At 36.9% G+C, this 19,374-nt stretch overlaps 2 protein-coding genes across 3 annotated transcripts in view; both read left to right on the top strand.

Annotated features, from left to right (window-relative positions):
- mrps12 (mitochondrial ribosomal protein S12) overlaps positions 1 to 19,374 on the top strand; it is a 71,273-nt gene that overhangs the window by 41,376 nt on the left and 10,523 nt on the right. The gene's annotated exons all lie outside the window — the stretch shown is intronic.
- Positions 1,868 to 12,698, top strand: LOC137012721 (EGF-containing fibulin-like extracellular matrix protein 2). 2 transcript variants are annotated; one of them, XM_067376131.1, is made up of 10 exons: positions 1,868 to 2,738; positions 2,960 to 3,008; positions 4,552 to 4,764; positions 4,887 to 5,009; positions 5,176 to 5,292; positions 6,142 to 6,261; positions 7,026 to 7,145; positions 7,619 to 7,745; positions 7,866 to 8,061; positions 10,288 to 12,698. In XM_067376131.1, the coding sequence occupies exons 1-10, from the start codon at positions 2,331 to 2,333 to the stop codon at positions 10,447 to 10,449; spliced, it is 1,635 nt and encodes a 544-aa protein (XP_067232232.1). In that variant the 5' UTR covers positions 1,868 to 2,330; the 3' UTR covers positions 10,450 to 12,698. The 2 variants fall into 2 exon arrangements, with proteins under 2 accessions (XP_067232232.1, XP_067232233.1); XM_067376132.1 differs by having other exon boundaries at positions 2,608 to 2,738; positions 4,552 to 4,760; positions 4,862 to 5,009.

Here is a 19,374-nt window from a genome sequence, read left to right as displayed (position 1 = left end):
GGCCTATGAATGGCACAGGATTTGCCTCATAAAACCCAGGTGGATTGTTTTGCCAGCGGACAAAACTAGATTTGGGATTTGGTCTGGAAACCAGGAGGGGGCTGGAGGAAAAACGAGGCAGGAGGGTGAAGGGTGGCAGAGATGCAGGGGCTGTACTGGAGTGGGTGGAGGGGAAGAAGTGGGCCGTCCTAAGATTCTTTCAATAGCATTGCACCTTTCCTCACATTCGTAATACACAGCTATCACGGTGCAGGTCCTGTCTGTGGTCAAAAACAGTGACTATATGCTGGGGGAGAGACTCCACAGGCACAGACATAGAAGAACAACACGACTTCTGCTGGACAGATCAAGTAAAGTGAGTTTCAAACCATATCTATTTGACTCCTGTGCATTTGCAATGTTAAAGGTTGAGCATAGAAGTAAGTAATCTAAGTTAGATTATTCAAGCATACATGGAGAGAAAGGCATTTGATGAAGCATTCATGAGAAAATGCACTTATCATTCCAGCTCATTGTTTCCTTGCAATTTCTACTACGATGAAATGTTTAATAATGTAATAAGTGACAGGAAATTAGTAAATGGTTTGCCAGATGCGACAGAAATCTTTAATTTGAATTGAAATGGTTATAGTTGAGGATTACAGACAGGGCTAATGGTTTGTTTTTGCACGGATCTGAGTGCATGGAATTGCCTATGTAGTCATATCCTGCAGAGTTCAGACACTGGCCATGTTTCTGCCTCTTAGGCAGGCCAACTCGACTGTTCCAGAACAAACAGTAAAGCAAGTCCCTAGAAATCAATGGAAAGTCAAGTAAAACAAGTGATGTACAAGAGCAATTAAGATGGTATAATACATTTATAAAGGAAAAGATCATCTTTAATCATGAAACTTGAGTGTAGGCAGAAGTAGTTTGTCAGATGATTTGATAGTCCTAGAGGAATAATGCTGAAGTCAGAGAGATTAGATGGAGCTGTATAAAAACATAAAGCCGCATAATAAATTCTTTATTGTAGTGTAACAAGTTTAGAGAGGCCAGAACAGGCAAGATACTGTCCTAGCAGCAGCATTTTTTGGACAATATAAAGTCCCATGTTACGAGTGCTATAAAAAGTGATAACATGCCATTGTTCTCTCAAAGAGCTATTTCTACCTGATTTAAACCATTTATTAGTTTTGCTGGCATAAATTAATGTGTTCAGGTTGGTTCTGTGAATAAATATTATTTTTGACTTGATTAAACCCAGTTAATGTTACTATTCTTTTTGTGTACAGTAGTCAGGATGGCATGAAGGCGTAAAAAGCAATCTCCAGATCACTGAATGTGAGGAATGGAAAGTCTGTCATGCAATATCTGATTATATGCACCAACTTGTCTTGATTCCAAAAACTGCCTAGCTGGCATGATCACAAACTTTATAACTTACAGTATTGTATATGCCATGGAGTAGTATTTGATCAAGATTTATAGTCATAATAATGTAACCTAATCTCACTCAGATAAAAAGATAATTTCTATGAATTTTCATGCTGGTTCAGGCAAGTTTATATTGTTGAAGCTGCGGGACAGTGTAAACACTTGCAATAAGGTGTATTTGGTTAATATTTGCTAAGGCATTATGTATCATGAACTAACAACGAACAGTACTCTTACAACATTTATTAATCTAGGTAATATTTATTCTACATATGCTAATACATTCTAATATTTCACATATAAATATTAATGCATTATGAATGCATGAAATGCATTATGCAAGCAGGAATAAAACATTAACCTAGATCAGTGTTATTTTAATATCATAAAGATACTATTACAATTTTTATATCTTCTTTTAATTTTAATTTTAAAGTTTTAGTAATTTTGTTGTGTTTAATGTCTGTTAATGTCTATATAGAGTAGTGTTGCTTATTAATTATTATTTCAGTTTTAGTTATTTTAGTACATCAAGTTCACTGTAAAAACAAATTGTTGGTTTAACTTAAAAAAGTAAGTTACCTTGTTGCCTCAATTTTGAGTTCATTGAAATTAAATATTTGAGTTAATACAATGAAGGCGATTGCTGTAATCAACAGAAACTCAAAATATGAAGTTATCTGAACTACATTAATTATCTAAGCTGATTTAACAAAAGAAAAAGTGTTATAACAAATCATGAAAATATTTTTTTACAGTGCTAAAATAAATGAAAATGAGCAATGTAGCTAAAATAAAATAACCGAAAATTAATAAATTGCATAAAAAACTGTATTGTACTCCAATTGTGGATTGTTAAGCTAGTTAACAATCCTAATGGTGACACCAGCACACCAGTATCCAAACCAAAACATATGGAGGTGATCAGCAATGCTGGCCTTTTCAACAAGGCACTTTCACTGCTTCCAAATGTGTATGTTTGTACTATTCCTGTTAACACGTTTATTTGCAATTACCTTTATTGTTCTTTTTTTACAAGGTCTCACCCCCACCTGTCTGTCTACCCCCTTCTTATATTCCCAGGGGAGACGACGGGAACTGACCTCCTTGCACATCTGTTATCTCTCTTATTCGGTCTCTTTGGAGTGAGAGTGTGGCTTAACGACATCTTTACATTTGTTCATCCATCCAGCTGTGTGTGTGGCAGTGAGAGTGTCCTGTACCCTGTAACTATGAAAGCCACATATGTGCTACTTTGTGTGGGTCTGCTTGTACTTCCTGCTACAATCTGTCAGTCTCCTGCTGAACGTGACTCTTACACAGTAAGTAATCTGACAATTTCTCCATGTTCCTTCTTCCATCCTCTTCATGATTAAACATGCAAATTTTTGTCTGCCTTCCTACATAACTCTCCATATATAGTGGGGTATTGTATGCTACCAGATATCGGTTTGCATTAGAAGTCATGTTCCTGTCAATAAAAGTGTTTGAGTGAGACTGCTAATGATTAAAGATAACACATAAAGTGTGTTTTCTCTGCCAGGAGTGTACAGATGGCTATGAGTGGGACGTGCAGACTCAACTCTGTCGAGGTGGGTGGAAGGTCATGTGCCAGAGAAAGAGAGAGAGAGATGATGAGAAAGTGATGCATTTCTCTTCTAATTCTCTTGTTGGATAAATGTCACATGCACAATCCGTCTGTCCTATCCCTGCGTCTGGCTGCGTCTTTGAATATTAAAATACAAACATCTTTGAATGTTAAAATATCCTGAACAGACGTGACGTGATAAAAAGAAGCTGTACCAAAGACTATGGCTGTACTCAGATGTAAAACTGAGCAGGGTGGCCCCGCCCACTTCAAAATCACATTGGTCCAAAACCCTGCTTCATAAAAATGCACAGCTAAATTATGTAATTTATGTAAATCAAGTACTTTTTTTCAATGTTAACCTACCTTGCATCCTACCTTAAAGGGTTAGTTCACCCAAAAATGAAAATCATGTCATTTATTACTCACCCTCATGTCGTTCCACACCTGTAAGACCCATCGTTGGAACACAAATTAAGATATTTTTGTTGAAATCCGATGGCTCAGTGAGGCCTCCATATCCAGCAATGACATTTCCTCCCTCAAGATCCATTAATGTATTCAAAACATATTTAAATCAGTTCATGTGAGTACAGTGGTTCAATATTAATATTATAAAGCGACGAGAATATTTTTGGTGCGCCAAAAAAACAAAATAACGACTTATTTAGTGATGGCTGATTTCAAAACACTGCCACAGGAAGCTTCGGAGCGTTATGAATCTTTTGTGTCGAATCATGATTCAGATCGTGTTTTAAACTGCCAAACAGCTGAAATCACATGACTTTGGTGCTCCGAATAGCTTATTCGATACTCTGATTCATTATGCTCCGAAGCTTCCTGAAGCAGTGTTTTGAAATCGCCCGCCCATTCTGAAATCTGATTGGTCTAAATCCCAAACTTCACGTCTCATCAAATATCTTCTGATTGGTTAGTTATATTGCATAGTCATACAAATCAGAGATTTTCCAAGGGAGAGACTCTGATACAAATTACCAAAATATTGTGCTAAACGGTTTTATGATTTAATTTGGTAAATTTCATATAAACAAAGACAATTCTAAGGTCTAAATTATGTAATTTATAAATTATTTAACTTATGTTTGACTCTCTGAAAGGGATATGGTATTTCACCCAAAAACTCAAATTCTTGCATCATTTACTGCGGAACACAGAAGATATTTTAAAGAATGTTGGTAACCAAATAGTTTTGGTCACTATTGGCTTCCAATGAATGATTAAAAAAAATGTTCCACAAAAGAAATTAGTTTAGGTTTGGAACAAGTAAGTGATGACAGAATTTTCATATTTGGGTGAACTAACCATTTAAGAAACAAACAAACAAACAAAAAAATCTTGATATACTGTATGATTTCAGTAGCTAAAGAGTTAAAGATAACTGAAAGATAAAAATGAACTGCTGTATAGCTGTATATACATTTGATATTTGTTTTGCATGTCTAACATTCAATAAATAAATAATAATAAAAAAAGAACATTCAAATAACTTGTCACCTGTTGAAACACCTGTTCTCTATTTTATTTAGACATAAACGAGTGTGATACTATTCAGGGGGCATGTCGGGGAGAGATGAAATGCTTTAATCACTATGGTGGTTACCTGTGCCTTCCTCGCTCCGCCTATGTGGTCACCGCACCTGAGCCCTCCAGCCAATCAGAGCCCAGTGTGCCTGTGGAGACAAGCGAGGCCTTTAACCCCTGTCCCGTAGGCTACAGGGCCCAAGGAGATACCTGTGTGGGTGAGTTATTTAAGGGCAGATGTAGGAAAGCCTATTCATATGGTTTTATATTGAAAATGTGTATCAGTGTGGTGTACTGAAGTTCTTCTTCATTCAGAGGGTTGTGTGTGTGTATTGGACAGACATTGATGAGTGTGAATTGGACATGCATGACTGCCAGCCCAGCCAGCAGTGCATCAACACTGTGGGCACCTACACCTGTCAGTGCCCTGATGGCTACAGCAAGATTGGCATAGAGTGTGTTGGTAAGAGAAGAAATTATATGTCTTAACATCTGTTTTTACAATATGGATGTATCTTCAATGGCCATTTTCACAGAGTGAAACTGAAACAAATTCAAAATTAATATAATTTGTATAGGATTAGGTTTCTATTCTACAATCTACAGTGTCGTTTCATCTCTTCTGTTAGATATTGACGAGTGCAGATACAGGTATTGTCAGCATCGCTGCGTAAACGTGCCAGGATCTTTCTCTTGTGAATGTGAGCCTGGATTTCAGCTGGCAGCAAACAACCGATCATGTGTTGGTAAGTCCTTAAACTGGATACACTGCCCTCCAAAAGTTTGGAAATGCCCTAAAAAAGTGGGGTTTTGGACAATATTGGCATGAATCCTTTTTACTTTTGCACTGATAAGGGACAACACAAACAATGAAAACATACTTTATTACAGAAACAGTTTTTCGATTCATCAAAATATCCACCATTAGCAGCTATCTGACATAAACTGAGTTCTAATTGGTTCATTGTATTCTAAACTTAATTGGCAATCAATTGTTGAAGCTATTAAGGTGTGCTGACCCAAAAATATTTTACAAAACTGGGGCAAGTTTAAACCAGTAACCAGGCATCACAGCTGGCAAAGGGGCATGTCTGACTTTGACATGTATATATTGCCATTATTATGTAATCAAAATGAAAATGATTATTGCTGGTCTTCAATGATAATGTCAAGTTATTGTAATGTGTTTGCACCAAAAAAAGGATAAGGATTTAAGCTGATATCATCCATAACCACACTTTGCCAGGGGTGTTTTTTAAACTTTTGGAGGGCAGTGTGTGTGTGTATCTATCTATCTATATATATATATATATATATATATATATATATATATATATATATATGATCAATAAGTCATCGCAACATAACAGTATTGTGCAAAAGTCTTAGGCACATTAGTATTTTTACACACAAAAAAATGGTTTTAATGCCAGTTATTTATCTTTTGCTGTAGTGTGTCAGTAGGAAATATACAGAAGATCTGTGGCAACGTCTCTAAGACGCTTGAAGAAACCTACCTGCAAACTAATGTTTTCTATTCAGAAATGTTATTTAGTATGTAAGCTTCTAAAATCTATCATGTTATTTGTTGTCAGATGTAAATGAGTGTGAGATGGGAGCACCTTGTCAGCAAAGGTGTTACAACAGTTATGGTACATTCCTGTGTCGCTGTGATCAGGGCTATGACCTGGGACCTGATGGATACTCATGCAATGGTTAGTGCACATGACATAGAGTGGTGCAGGTATGATGCCACTTTGTAGGCTAACCGACAGTTAGCATCACAATGGTTCCCTTGATAAAAACCCAATAGGATTTTTCCATAGGCTTTTGGATTATCACAAAAAACAAGCTTTGTGATCAAAGAAGGTTTATGATACTAACACGTTTTGTCCATCAAGATAATTTTCACAGATGAACATAACTTTTATGAATTTTGAAGCCTAAATGCAGTCGCCAGAAGTAAAAAGCTAAAGGTAGGATATAAACGAACTACACCACATCACTGAGCTTCCTAAAACTCTTTCAGTTTTTATCTAAAAACATTTTCCCAGAACGTTTCAGTTAGGCTAGTTTATAAGAGCACAATTATGAGCATAATGAGGCTGTAAAAGCAGCGTGAGTTAACCTGTTCGACATAATGACGTTTAATGTTTCCAACGGCCTGTGTAGTCCCATTTAGCCACTTGTTAGCAACAGCCTTTTTTCAAGACGCATAACAGCTTTAAAAAAATCACGAGTGGGGTAATACTGATGTATTTTATATAGGAGAATAAAACGTGAAAGTGTTTTGAGCTTGTGTTCACCACAGACCTTATTTCAGCCAAAAAACCCAGTTACTAAACCCAGTGCTAAAACTCGTTTCCACGTTTTGGCCTACAAAGTGATGTAATAGTACCGGCACCACTCTATTAGCTCAATATTTTTTGACCAATTGATGATGGACTGAATGTGACTGGTTTTCTTTCTCTGCTCCCAGATATTGATGAGTGCAGCTATTCCAGTTTCCTTTGCCAGTTTCAGTGTGTGAATGAGCCTGGAGCTTTTTCCTGTGTTTGTCCAGACGGTTACGAGCTACTTGGAACACGACTCTGCCAGGGTAAATGCTACCCATATTTAAAGCAGCCATATTATGCTTTTACAAACTCTTGATTTTGTTTTTGGGGTCTACTAGAATAAGGTTTCATGCTTGAATAGTCAAAAAACACATTATTTTCCACATATTTTACATTGTTGCAGCACCTCTCTTTCAAGTCTGTCAGTAACGCTCTGTTTAGTTCCTGTTTCTATGAAGCCTCTCCTTCTGAAAAGCACAGTGTGCTCTGATTGGTCAGCTGGACCAGTGTGTTGTGATTGGTCAATCGCTTTAGGCACATTTGAGAAATGTCACGCCCCTTACCTTAACGACGGGTTTCAACACACTACCAACGCAACTCAACCCTTTATTTATTGTTACGTGTACACGTCTTTGCAGAAGAAAACTCAAAACTACAAACGAGGCGTTTCAGGGAGTTTAGAAACATCACGTACATCCTCCTTGGTTTCAGTTTGTCATAATAATTCTTTGTGTAGATGTGAATGAGTGTGAGACAGGCACTCATCTGTGTGGGGAGAGACAGGTCTGTGTGAACATCCATGGTGGGCATCAGTGTGTGGACTACAACCGCTGCCAGGACCCCTACATCCAGGTCTCAGAGAAGTGAGCCATTTTTTTAAAGACAACCTATAATTGAATCAAGAGTCATATTGTGGCACTTTTTAGAGAGAACACCCTTCTCGATTTTTCCTTTTCATTTCCTGTCACTTTCTTTCTGTCCAGTCGTTGTATATGTCCAGTGGTGAAGCCAGAGTGTCGTGACATGCCTTTCTCCATTGTGCATCGATACATGAGCATCACCTCTGAACGCTCCGTTCCCTCAGACATCTTCCAGATCCAGGCGACCAGCATCTATCCTGGAGCCAACAACTCCTTCCGCATTCGTTCTGGAGACGAAAATGGAGAATTCTACATACGGGTTAGTCAGAGACGCTATGCCCTTTTAGACATTGTTAAAGGTGCTAAAGAGGATGTTTTGTTTTATACATTTTTGCAGTATTACTTGAAACTGTCTTTACTAACTGATAAAAGACTGTTTATTAGCTGCACTGAAAGGAATAATATTAATATACATCATCTGTGCACGAAGTAGGGCCTTAAAAACATCAGCCAATCGTTTACGCGATCATCGCGTAAATGATTGGCCCTCTGGCTTGTCAATCACTGCCATGACGTTCCTTGTGAGAGACGAGCGTGGCTGCGCACTCCAGTAACTTTCCACACTCCCCAGGCGCCGCATGCAATGTTTTTGTCAGGAGACAGGAGTAACAACTGCAGATTATGAGTTACCTGCGGTGAGTCTGACATAATGAACCCACTAACACGACACAGCGAATGCCGGTGGTAAACACTCCTGTTCCAATACTCGTGCACGAGTTTTGGGAGGCGTTCCCTCGAAATGAACTGTGAAGGAGAGGGGGGTTGTTCTTACGCATGCGCTCATTTAAAAAACTCACTAACAGTCTTTGGTTTCTCAGTCGACGAAAAGATCCTCTTTAGCACCTTTAAGTTACATAAAGTGTGAGTTAGTACAAACTGGTAAAAATAGCTCTAATTTGCATTCTTTTTATTATATTACACTACTGTTCATGGTAGTGGGGTTGCCAAAAAATTTTTGATAAAACATACCATAAAATCAAATATATTATGAAATATTATTACAATTTTAAATAACTAATTTGTATTTTAATATATTTTAAAATGTAATTTATTCCTGTGATGCAAAGCTGAATTTTCAGCATCATTACTCCAGTCTTCAGTGTCACATGATCTTTCAGAAAGCAGTTGTGCTGCTTAATATTTTTGTGGAAACCGTGTACACAGTTTTTTATCAATATTATTATTATTATTTTTATTCTTTGATAAATAGAAAGCTCATATATAATATAATATAATATAATATAATATAATATAATATAATATAATATAACATTCAAAACATTGGAGTCAGTAATATATTATTATTATTACTATTTTTATTATTATTATAAGATTTTATTATATTATTAATACACATTTATTGTCACATATTTGTTTAAATTGATTAGTGACCTAAAATAGTGCAGAATCTTAAAGGTGCCCTAGATTCAAAAATTGAATTTATCTTGGCATAGTTAAATAACAAGAGTTCAGTACATGGAAATGACATACAGTGAGTTTCAAAGTCCATTGTTTCCTCCTCCTTATATAAATCTCATTTGTTTAAAAGACCTCCGAAGAACAGGCAAATCTCAACATAACACCGACTGTTACGTAACTGTTTGCATATGCCAGCCCATGTTCCCAACATTATGAAAGGCATTAGACAAGGGCAGAATGTCTGGATCTGTGCAGAGCTGAATAATCAGACTAGGTAAGCAAGCAAGGACAATAGCAAAAATGGCAGATGGAGCAATAATAACTGACATGATCCATGATAACATGATATTTTTGGTGATATTTGTAAACCGTCTTTCTAAATGTTTCGTTAGCATGTTGCTAATGTACTGTTAAATGTGGTTAAAGTTACCATTGTTTCTTACTGTATTCACGGAGACAAGAGCCATCACTATTTCCATTTTTAAACACTTGCAGTCTGTATAATTCATAAACACAACTTCATTCTTTATAAATCTCTCCAACAGTGTAGCGTTAGCCGTTAGCCACGGAGCACAGCCTCAAACTCATTACAGAATCAATGTAAACATCAAAATAAACACTGTACTTACGCGGTTAGACATGCTGCATGACGAACACTTTGTAAAGATCCATTTTGAGGGTTATATTAGCTGTTTGAACTTTTTTTATGTTGTTTAAGGCAAGCGCGAACTCTTGGGAAGTGGAGCACCAGATTTAAAGGGCCACACACCCTAAATCAGCTCATTTCTAATTATGCCCCAAAACAGGCAGTTAAAAAAATCAATTAAAAGAAAATCTATGGGGTATTTTGAGCTGAAACTTCACAGACACATTCGGGGGACACCTTAGACTTACATTACATCTTTTTTTAAAAAAAGTTCTAGGGCACCAATAAATATGTTGTCTTATTATTTCATCACTTTTCTTTGTTTTAGGCTTTAACATTTCTAAAACTTTCAGTTTATTTCATAATTACATTTTTCAGTGTGGTCTCAGACTTTTCATTTTTGTCATCTCTCGTTTCCAGCAAATCAACAACATCAGTGCCATGTTGGTTTTGGCCCGAGCAGTAACTGGACCAAAGGAGTACGTCCTCGATTTGGAGATGGTGTCTGTCAATCCTCTCATGAACTACCAGACCAGCTCTGTTCTTCGTCTCTCCGTTTATGTTGGGCCTCATGCTTTTTGAGGAGAGAGAAATGGAGGGATAAACATAGGAAAAACACTGAATGACAGAAGAATTTTTAATTCAGTCAACAATTCCAGAACTTACCAGCTAATGTGAAATAGTCTTTTTTTGTGGCTGACTTTGGCCTGACTACAGGCCTATTCTGGGAAGTGCTGAAGTATCTGAACATTCATTCCTCTCACTTTGTCACCGTAGACTCATTCTCACACATACATGCAGCATACAAGCGCACACACAAACACACACACATATCAGCTCCAGATATTTCAAAAAGATACATTGAGATATAATTTCTTATTAGTACCAGTTTTGCTAACAAAGTCCCACAATGGATATTTACAGTATAATTATATCTAACCTACATATAACACACATTACAAAGAACCTTTGTCATTACATTGATCTAGTGTAATACTGTATTATCTCAAAAAACACAAACTAAAGGTAATCTGGTCTCTGTGGGCCTTGAATGAAACATGAGGAAAACACATTTCTATGTAAATAATTTGTGAAACCTTTCTTGAGTATATTTTTGCTAATGCTTATTGATTTCACTTCTCCTGCATGTGTTTCCTCAGTTAGACTCCTTAATGATACAAAAATCTTTTTTTTAATTTTTTGTTTTATATTTTTTGCATGATTACATTGTTAAAGTAAAAAGTAAATACAGTGCACAGCATAAATGAGTACACCTCCTCTGAACAAATACAAAAGATGAATTTTCTTTATGATCACTAATACAATTCATGGAAAGATGGCAAAACTAAAATGTATTAAAATGTATTAAACAGATAAAGAAATGAGTACACCCTAGATTTAATTCAACAAATGTATAATATTCTAGTACTTAGTATGCCCTCCATAATTTTGAATATACTGTTCTGACCCTTGTTGGCACGGACTGTACAAGTTCATGACAAATTGTCACATCTGTCCTGTTTAACTCCTGGATGATGAGCTCCTTAATGCCCTGATCTTTAATGGGGAATGTTGCTCAACTCGTCTCTACAGAATCCCCCACAGGTGCTCAAGGGTGTTAAAATTGAGAGCAATAAATGTCCACTGAAGGTTTTTTTCACCTTGGGAGAATGCATATCCTCATTGTCATGTTGAAAAAATGCCCAACAATGCAGGGAATGAGGAAAGGGTAACATCTTCTGTTTCAGGTTTTATATTAAATTACACAGTGGTGTGGGGATTCATGACAGCATTGATAAAGCACAACTCCCTCACACCTTGAGCACTCATACATCCCTATATAAGAGCTTTACTACCACTGAACTTTACTGTGGGAACCAGGCACTTCTCACTGTACTCCTCCTCTAGCAACACCATAACATTTTGGATGCTGTTAGATCCAAAATGATTGATTTGCTCTCATGAGACCAGAGTATTGATTCCCTGAATCTATATTTTGTAAATATGGGCTTTGGAAATGGCTAACTGACTTTATTGTGCTTTGGCTATAGTAGGTAGTTCCAGTGAGAACAACAACCATGCATGTCATTTCTGCAGGCTGCATCTTACTCTGTGGGATAAACAGTCACTCTTTTCATAGCTTTTGCTGGCTCTGAGACACTCGCTTGGTATTTCTCCTGCTCTTTGACTAGCAAAAAAAAATCCCTCATCACTAAATGAAAGCTTAAAATGAAGGCCTGATTATTTCAGGAGCCTTGTCACAAGTCCGTTGTTTTTGAATGTCTGTGTTACTTTTGCTATATTTTCACACTCAAAACAATGATTTGGTAATCCTCTTGTACCACTGTCCTCTTTTGTGCTAAGAGCAATACTTACGTGTTGATCAAACATTGCCTTAAACTTTTTTTTTTTTTTTTCGTTTTATTTAGTAACTTTTAGGAGGGTGTACTCATTTTTGCTACACATTTCATCAGCTTGAAATCTTATTTTCCTGAATAATTTTGACATGCTTCTTTGGTAGTTGATTAAGCAGACTTGCTGGAACATTATATCTCTAACATGTCTTCTAAGTAATTGAGTAATTGCTGACTTTCAGAAGTTTCAGAGGGGATGTACTCATTTATGCTGTGCACTGTAAATTAAAAAATATATTTCTTAATCCTCCCTTCATATCTTTGTTTTTTGTGATCTTTTTCTTGTCTGTAGACTGATAATATACCATTTTGTATACATATTAATAATTTCTTTTGATTGTGAGTGCTGAAGGTAAGTAAATGAAATGTATTACTCAGGTGTCTCCACATGGTGACAGTGTAACACTGGTGAACACATGGTGAATTTTACCTTTTTGCTATTAGTCGAAAGAACCATTATTACAGTCACGTTTTAAGGGTCAAAGTTCACAAACCCTGTAGCCTAAAATAAATCTCACATTTATAGGTTATTTTAAGTCTACTGTACTTTAAAACTACTGTACCTAATATCAATTATATATTTTCATTTTAAAATTCCTCTTTTTACAAGATTTAAAGTTAACACTTTGAAGTTGTGGTTATCTGTAGTTTTGGTACGAATTTTCTGTACATCACAGATAAAAAGTAAGGCAGAACAGCTGAATAGGTTAATGGGAAAAAAGTAACTGAATGGCTAAAATTATTTGTGTTTTTGCAGGCCACTCATTAACATAATTTCATCAATGGACTGGTCATCTCGCACTTGTTTTGGAACAATGGCAAAATGAGTAGGAAGTTCTATTTGAGTCAGCTTCTGATTTATTATTGCTATGTGCGAAAGGATTTGTGTGTTAATTATAACGGCATGTAGTGTATTGTCAAATGATAAGTGTGAATTAGCCTAGTGTAGTTCCAGTAGGGAAATGATGAGCTCATTGATGGTCAGTTTTGGCACAGAGGGCTTGTGGGTAGTGCAGCAGATGGATGTAGGTGTGATAAGAGTAGCTGAGCACACTGACAATCACATGAGATGATGCTGTAATGTTATATATTCTTTTTTTTTTTTTTTTTTTTCTTCAAATTGTCTCTTTGAAGGTACCACGAGCCTTTGGATATCCAGCAACAGGAGGATATTAACCTAGTACAAGCCCTTTTAATCTGTGATTTCTTTCAACTGAATTTATATATGTTACATATGCTTAAAAGTAAACAAACGTTCATATGCGTGTCTATAAATAACTGAATTTATCTAAAAATATACAAGGTTAGTTATTTTAACATGCAGAGGAAAATGGGCCCCCACTTTGGAGCTATTTTTTTGGCTTACAAGGGTAATGTTACACTGGGTTATAAGGAGAGTAATTTTCCTGTCCACCCCCTCAAACACATGTCACAATCAGGCCATTAAAACATATTGTTCTCTGATAGTCATGAATGAATGAAACAACAGATTACTTGTCGTGAAATTTGAATTATTACCTTTCTCTCTTTTTTTTTTTTTTTTTTTTTTGGTAATTTGAACATTTCCATCCCACACATATCAGGTCTTCAATTTTCAAGATGACAAGGTAAAATAAGTGTCTTCAAACCAGAAATAATCAGGCAACGTGACCTTCCAAGTGACTTAGTATGCTCTAAAAGTGTAATAGCAATGACAAGGTGAGTTTCTTCACAAAGTAGTGGATGAAGAAGCTTGTTGCATTCCCAATATGTATAAAGTTATACACAATAAACATATAGGAAGACCATTTCACTTTCAATTCCACTTTATTTCAAATCATTGGGATGGGTTAAATTACTTTTTCATGGGATCAAATTGGTGTGCTTGAGAAGAACCATCATTTCGCATCTCTTGCAATGCGCAAATTTTGTTACTAAGATACTGCAGCTCTGTTGCCATGGGTGCAGAGATACAGAGATGGTCAAGTATCAGCTTCTAGTATAAACCCATAAACAAAAGAAGAAGAAAAAAGAGTATGTGTAGAAAAAGACGCAAAGGCATGGATACTACAAGTGAAACACGTTGGGCATTTCTTTACCAAAATTCAGTTTTGATCACAAAGGTGACCACAAAATGATCCTTATTGTCCTGACTGTGGAGTCCAAATGATAGGATAATAAAAGTTTTGTGGTGGCATAAGCAACATGAGTCAAGAAGATTGACCATCTGAGCTGAATTTAGATTTTTCCTAGAAAGCAAGATAATTATCCAAGTGTTCTTTCGATTCTTCAAAAATGACCAAAGTTCAATGCAAATTAAAAGACGTACTGTACAAGTGAACAGATTATGAGCATTGCACATTTTCTCCAAGAAATCCCATCCCCCATGTTTCTGATTTCAGCAGATGGCCGTGCCACCCACGTAATAAACAAAAAAGTCCAGTGGGAGCTCAGAGGTTAGGGTGGCATCTCCATCTCTCTCTCCCAGGGGCCAAGTCCACAGCATCCAGCAAAACTTTTCATCAATATTGATAGCATATGTTCTGAACTACGTCAAATGCTGTTGCTGTCCAACAGTCTGTCCCCTCTGTCCTTGTTCCTGTCATACAGCCTCCCATTTACATCCATTATAGTTCAAAGGCTAAAAGATTTTGTTATTTGATCAGTAATAGCCATAATTGCACAGGTTGGACATAAAAAAGAGGAAAAGACAGTATTAATGCAGATAATGGCAGCCCAATAATGTACAGGATGTAATATTACAAACAGGAACTGTGACTCAGGCCTATTTAACCCCAGGAAAGAAAAAAAAAACACAACCTCTGGAGGTGATGGATGGAAAAGATGCTAGAACCAAAGCACAACCAGGCATCTAATATTCTCACTTATTAGTGCTTAACCCCAGGTTATCTTCGTTCTAAACACCACTTTTAACCCAGGGTAAAGGAACATTTCACACTTGTAATTTAAGCTGCTTTTCCACCGTTGGGCCAAACTTCATTTGCTTAAAGGGATAGCTCACCCAAAAATTAAAATTCTGTCATCATTTACTCGACCTCAAGTTTTTTTTTTCTCTCTCCATACTATGGAAGTCAATGGTGCCCCACAAATGTTTGGTCACCAAAATTTTCCAAATATTTTAATTTGCGTACAGCAGAACAAAGAACCTCATACAGGTTTGGAACTGCGTAATGGAGGATTTTTCTTTGAATTTATTTTTAATTTGTGTTTACGCCGCTCAAATAGCACGCTCAGCTACAGAAACAATGGTAGCCAGGCAACAAATAAGTGACCAATCTGGAGTTGCAACGTCACACCCAAAAATTTCAGACCGAGAACGGTTTATCGTGCCCAAACAAGGCTCAAGTGGAAATACAACTGCCACCGTTCGGGCCGACATTGGAAAAGCTGCTAGCGTTACTGCTTTTTACCCAGGGTTATGCGGTGTCAGACTTGTTGAGTGTTAGGCCCCGTTTACACTAGTGCGTTTTTCTAAACTATCCTCGTCTACACTGGTGTTTCCAGTCTCCACTGGTGATCTCCGTCGATACTACACGACCGGAAACGCATGTCACATGACTGTTCATACACGTACAAGTGTAAACAGTTGCCTCTTGCACATGTAGGCAGCTGCAGTATAAAAAAATGCTGAGTTTAACTGCACAATGACTACTAAAAGTTACAACTAAGCCAGCAAAGATTGCAATTCAGTCTCCATGTTATTGTTTACACAGTCGTCGAGGATACGCAGAGCGGAGTCTCAGTTTTGGTCCGTTTATACTGAAACGCAACCCCGTCAAACTGAAACAGGGTCTGCAGCGTTTTCGAAAGTCTCCGTTTTCGAAATTCAAAAACGCCGGCGTAGTGTAAACAAGCGTACCGTCGCAAAACTTATGCGTTTTCAAACGAAAACGCACTAGTGTAAACGGAGCCTAAACGATGTGGTATTAGAAAGTTACAGCTAGAAACAAACAACCAATCGCGTAGACCCGTACTTGTCTCGTATTCGCGTGCTTTGGACAGTCACGGAATCGCTGCACCTTGAGCGTTCGAAAGGAAAAATGTCAATAGCTGACGGAAACCTCGAGAATTTGAGTAAAGAACAGACAGTTTCATTACCTTTATAGTCCGAAATGTCCATAAACTCGACAGTAGGCATAGCCTATGGTCAGCAATACAAGAATGTATATACCCAGGATTAATTGTTATACCGGGTAAAGAGCAGTGTAACGTAAAGCTCATTATTTTACCCAGGATTCCGTTTACCCAGGGTTTATATGACCCAGGGTTAACTATTTCAAGCCCTAATGTGAAAACATGCAATGGCGTTCTTTAAAAGTTCCAGAAATCCACCGAACACGCAAGAATCTCTCTGTCCTTGAGCAATATTAAAACTAGAAAACTGAAAGCAGTTTGAAACTGTTGCCGGTGTTAAAAATAGCTCGAGCGACTATAGGAAAAAAAAAAAAAAAAAAGCAAGCACAGTTACAAGGTTGCTGTTTGAACAGGCTTCATCAACGGTGGGAGAGGGAGGAGGGAGATGTGTAGGCGAGAACATAGCGCACGGACGTGAGCTGCTCAATGTTTAAAACTTTTTGTATACGCACAATGTGTGCATGCACTTTCCCGTGTAGGCTACTAAAATTTAAATAAAGGCTCTTAATTACAGCAAAATGCAATGGACAATATATATTATAAATCAATAGGGTCATGATGTCACAACTGTATGATCAAAGCAGGATGAAAATATAGAGAAGTTTGACCACTGAGAGCTTAGCAGATAAGATCCCACTTTATCAAAATATATTGTTTACAAGTGTATGAATCAAAACATGACACACGAGCCACATTTTACTAAGGATATTACTTTTATAAAGTTTGTTGAGCTTGAACTTAAGATGACCATTTCATCCTTAGTCTTGTCCTGATAGGATATTTTATAAGGATAGTTGCCAAGCAACAGATTATCGCTTTTCTTTAAAGTAAGAGTGAGGACCTTGATTCTTTTGGTTTTAAAATAAACATGAACATAAAGAAGGAGAGGCTATAAAAACCAGACAAGTGTCCTTCAAACCGTTCATTCTGATCTCTCTCGTTGCACACACAGCCAATCAATAAGAACATTATTTTCTAAGTTTTGTAAGTTTGTAAGTTTACTAGGAAAAATGAGAAAGAAAATAAAAACACTGAACAAGTTACAGATTTGCACTGCACCAACATTAAGTTTTAGCCTAACTTTATTCCTTGTAATTTTCATGTGATATGATGATCACAAGAGTTTTAAAACATCTAGTATAAAACATTTTTGCTCTATTAATAACCAGTCATATTAATATATCAACTCCATTTGTGGCTATTTAATTCTAAGATTAACAAATTTACAGCTGGCTATAATTTCCAGTAGCAACATGTTTTAAGTCTACATTTTAAATTCAAATGATTAAATGAATAAAATACAAATCTGATTGCAAAAAAGTTGGGACACTGTACAAATTGTGAATAAAAACAGAATGCAATGATGTGGAAGTTTCAAATTTCAATATTTTATTCAGAATACAACATAGATAACATATCAAATGTTTAAACTGAGAAAATGTATAATTTTAAGGGAAAAATAATTTAAATTTCATGGCATCAACACATCTCAAAAAAGTTGGGACAAGGCCATGTTTACCACTGTGTGGCATCCCCTCTTTTTATAACAGTCTGCAAACATCTGGGAACTGAGGAGACAAGTTGCTCAAGTTTAGGAATAGGAATGTTGTACCATTCTTGTCTAATACTAATACAGGCTTCTAATGCTCAACTGTCTTAGGTCTTCTTTGTCGAATCTTCATCTTTATGATGCGCCAAATGTTTTCTATGGGCGAAAGATTTGGACTGCAGGCTGGCCATTTCAGTACTCGGATCCTTCTACGCAGCCATGATGTTGCAATTGATGGAATATGTGGTCTGGCATTGTCATGTTGGAAAATGCAAGGTCTTCCCTGAAAGAGACGACGTCTGGATGGGAGCATATATTGTTCTAGAGCTTGGATATACCTTTCAGCATTGATGGTGCCTTTCCAGATGTGTAAGCTGCCCATGCCACAAGCACTCATGCAACCCCATACCTTCAGAGATGCAGGCTTCTGAACTGAGCGCTGATAACAACTTCGGATGTCCTTGTCTGGATGACATGGTGTCCCAGTTTTCCAAAAAGAACTTCAAATTTTGATTCGTCTGACCCAGGAACAGTTTTCCACTTTGCCACAGTCCATTTTAAATGAGTCTTGGCCCAGAGAAAACGTCTGCGCTTCTGGATCATGTTTAGATATGGCTTTTTTTTTTACCTATAGAGTTTTTGCCGGCAACGGTGAATGGCACGGTGGATTGTGTTCACTGACAATGTTTTCTGGAAGTATTCCTGAGCCCATGTTGTGATTTCCATTACAGTAGCATTCCTGTATGTGATGCAGTGCCGTCTATGGGCCCGAAGATCACGGGCATCCAGTATGGTTTTCCGGCCTTGACCCTTACGCACAGAGATTGTTCCAGATTCTCTGAATCTTTGGATGATATTATGCACTGTAGATGATGATAACTTCAAACACTTTGCAATTTTTCTCTGAGAAACTCCTTTCTGATATTGCTCCACTATTTTTCTTCGCAGCATTGGTGGAATCGGTGATCCTCTGCCCATCTTGACTTCTGAGAGACACTGCCACTCTGAGAGGCTCTTTTTATACCCAATCATGTTGCCAATTGACCTAATAAGTTGCAAATTGGTCCTCCAGCTGTTCCTTATATGTACATTTAACTTTTCCGGCCTCTTATTGCTACCTGTCCTAATTTTTTGTAATGTGTAGCTCTCATGAAATCCAAAATGAGCCAATATTTGGCATGACATTTCAAAATGTCTCACTTTCAACATTTAATATGTTACTTATATTCTATTGTGAATAAAATATAAGTTTATGTGATTTGTAAATTATTGCATTCCTTTTGTAATCTTATAATATATAAATATAAATATATAACTTTGTGATAAAATGACTTTTATTATGTTTGTCACAAGAAGACTTTTATTATTTTTGTCAGTATGGAGCGATCTTAGAATGCCAACCCAACCCCA

The sequence above is a fragment of the Chanodichthys erythropterus genome, chromosome 22 (genome assembly GCF_024489055.1).
Source record: "Chanodichthys erythropterus isolate Z2021 chromosome 22, ASM2448905v1, whole genome shotgun sequence".
Classification (NCBI taxonomy): Eukaryota; Metazoa; Chordata; class Actinopteri; order Cypriniformes; family Xenocyprididae; genus Chanodichthys; species Chanodichthys erythropterus.
The sequence above is the reverse complement of the archived record's forward strand: the minus strand, read 5'-3'. Positions and strand labels throughout refer to the sequence as shown.

Coding starts and splice junctions, on each gene's coding strand:
- LOC137012721 (XM_067376131.1), top strand. CDS start 2,331: ATGGAGGTGATCAGCAATGCTGGCCTTTTCAACAAGGCACTTTCACTG. Junction 2,739..2,959: donor CTGAACGTGACTCTTACACA/GTAAGTAATCTG, acceptor TTTCTCTGCCAG/GAGTGTACAGATGGCTATGA. Junction 7,746..7,865: donor TACATCCAGGTCTCAGAGAA/GTGAGCCATTTT, acceptor CTTTCTGTCCAG/TCGTTGTATATGTCCAGTGG.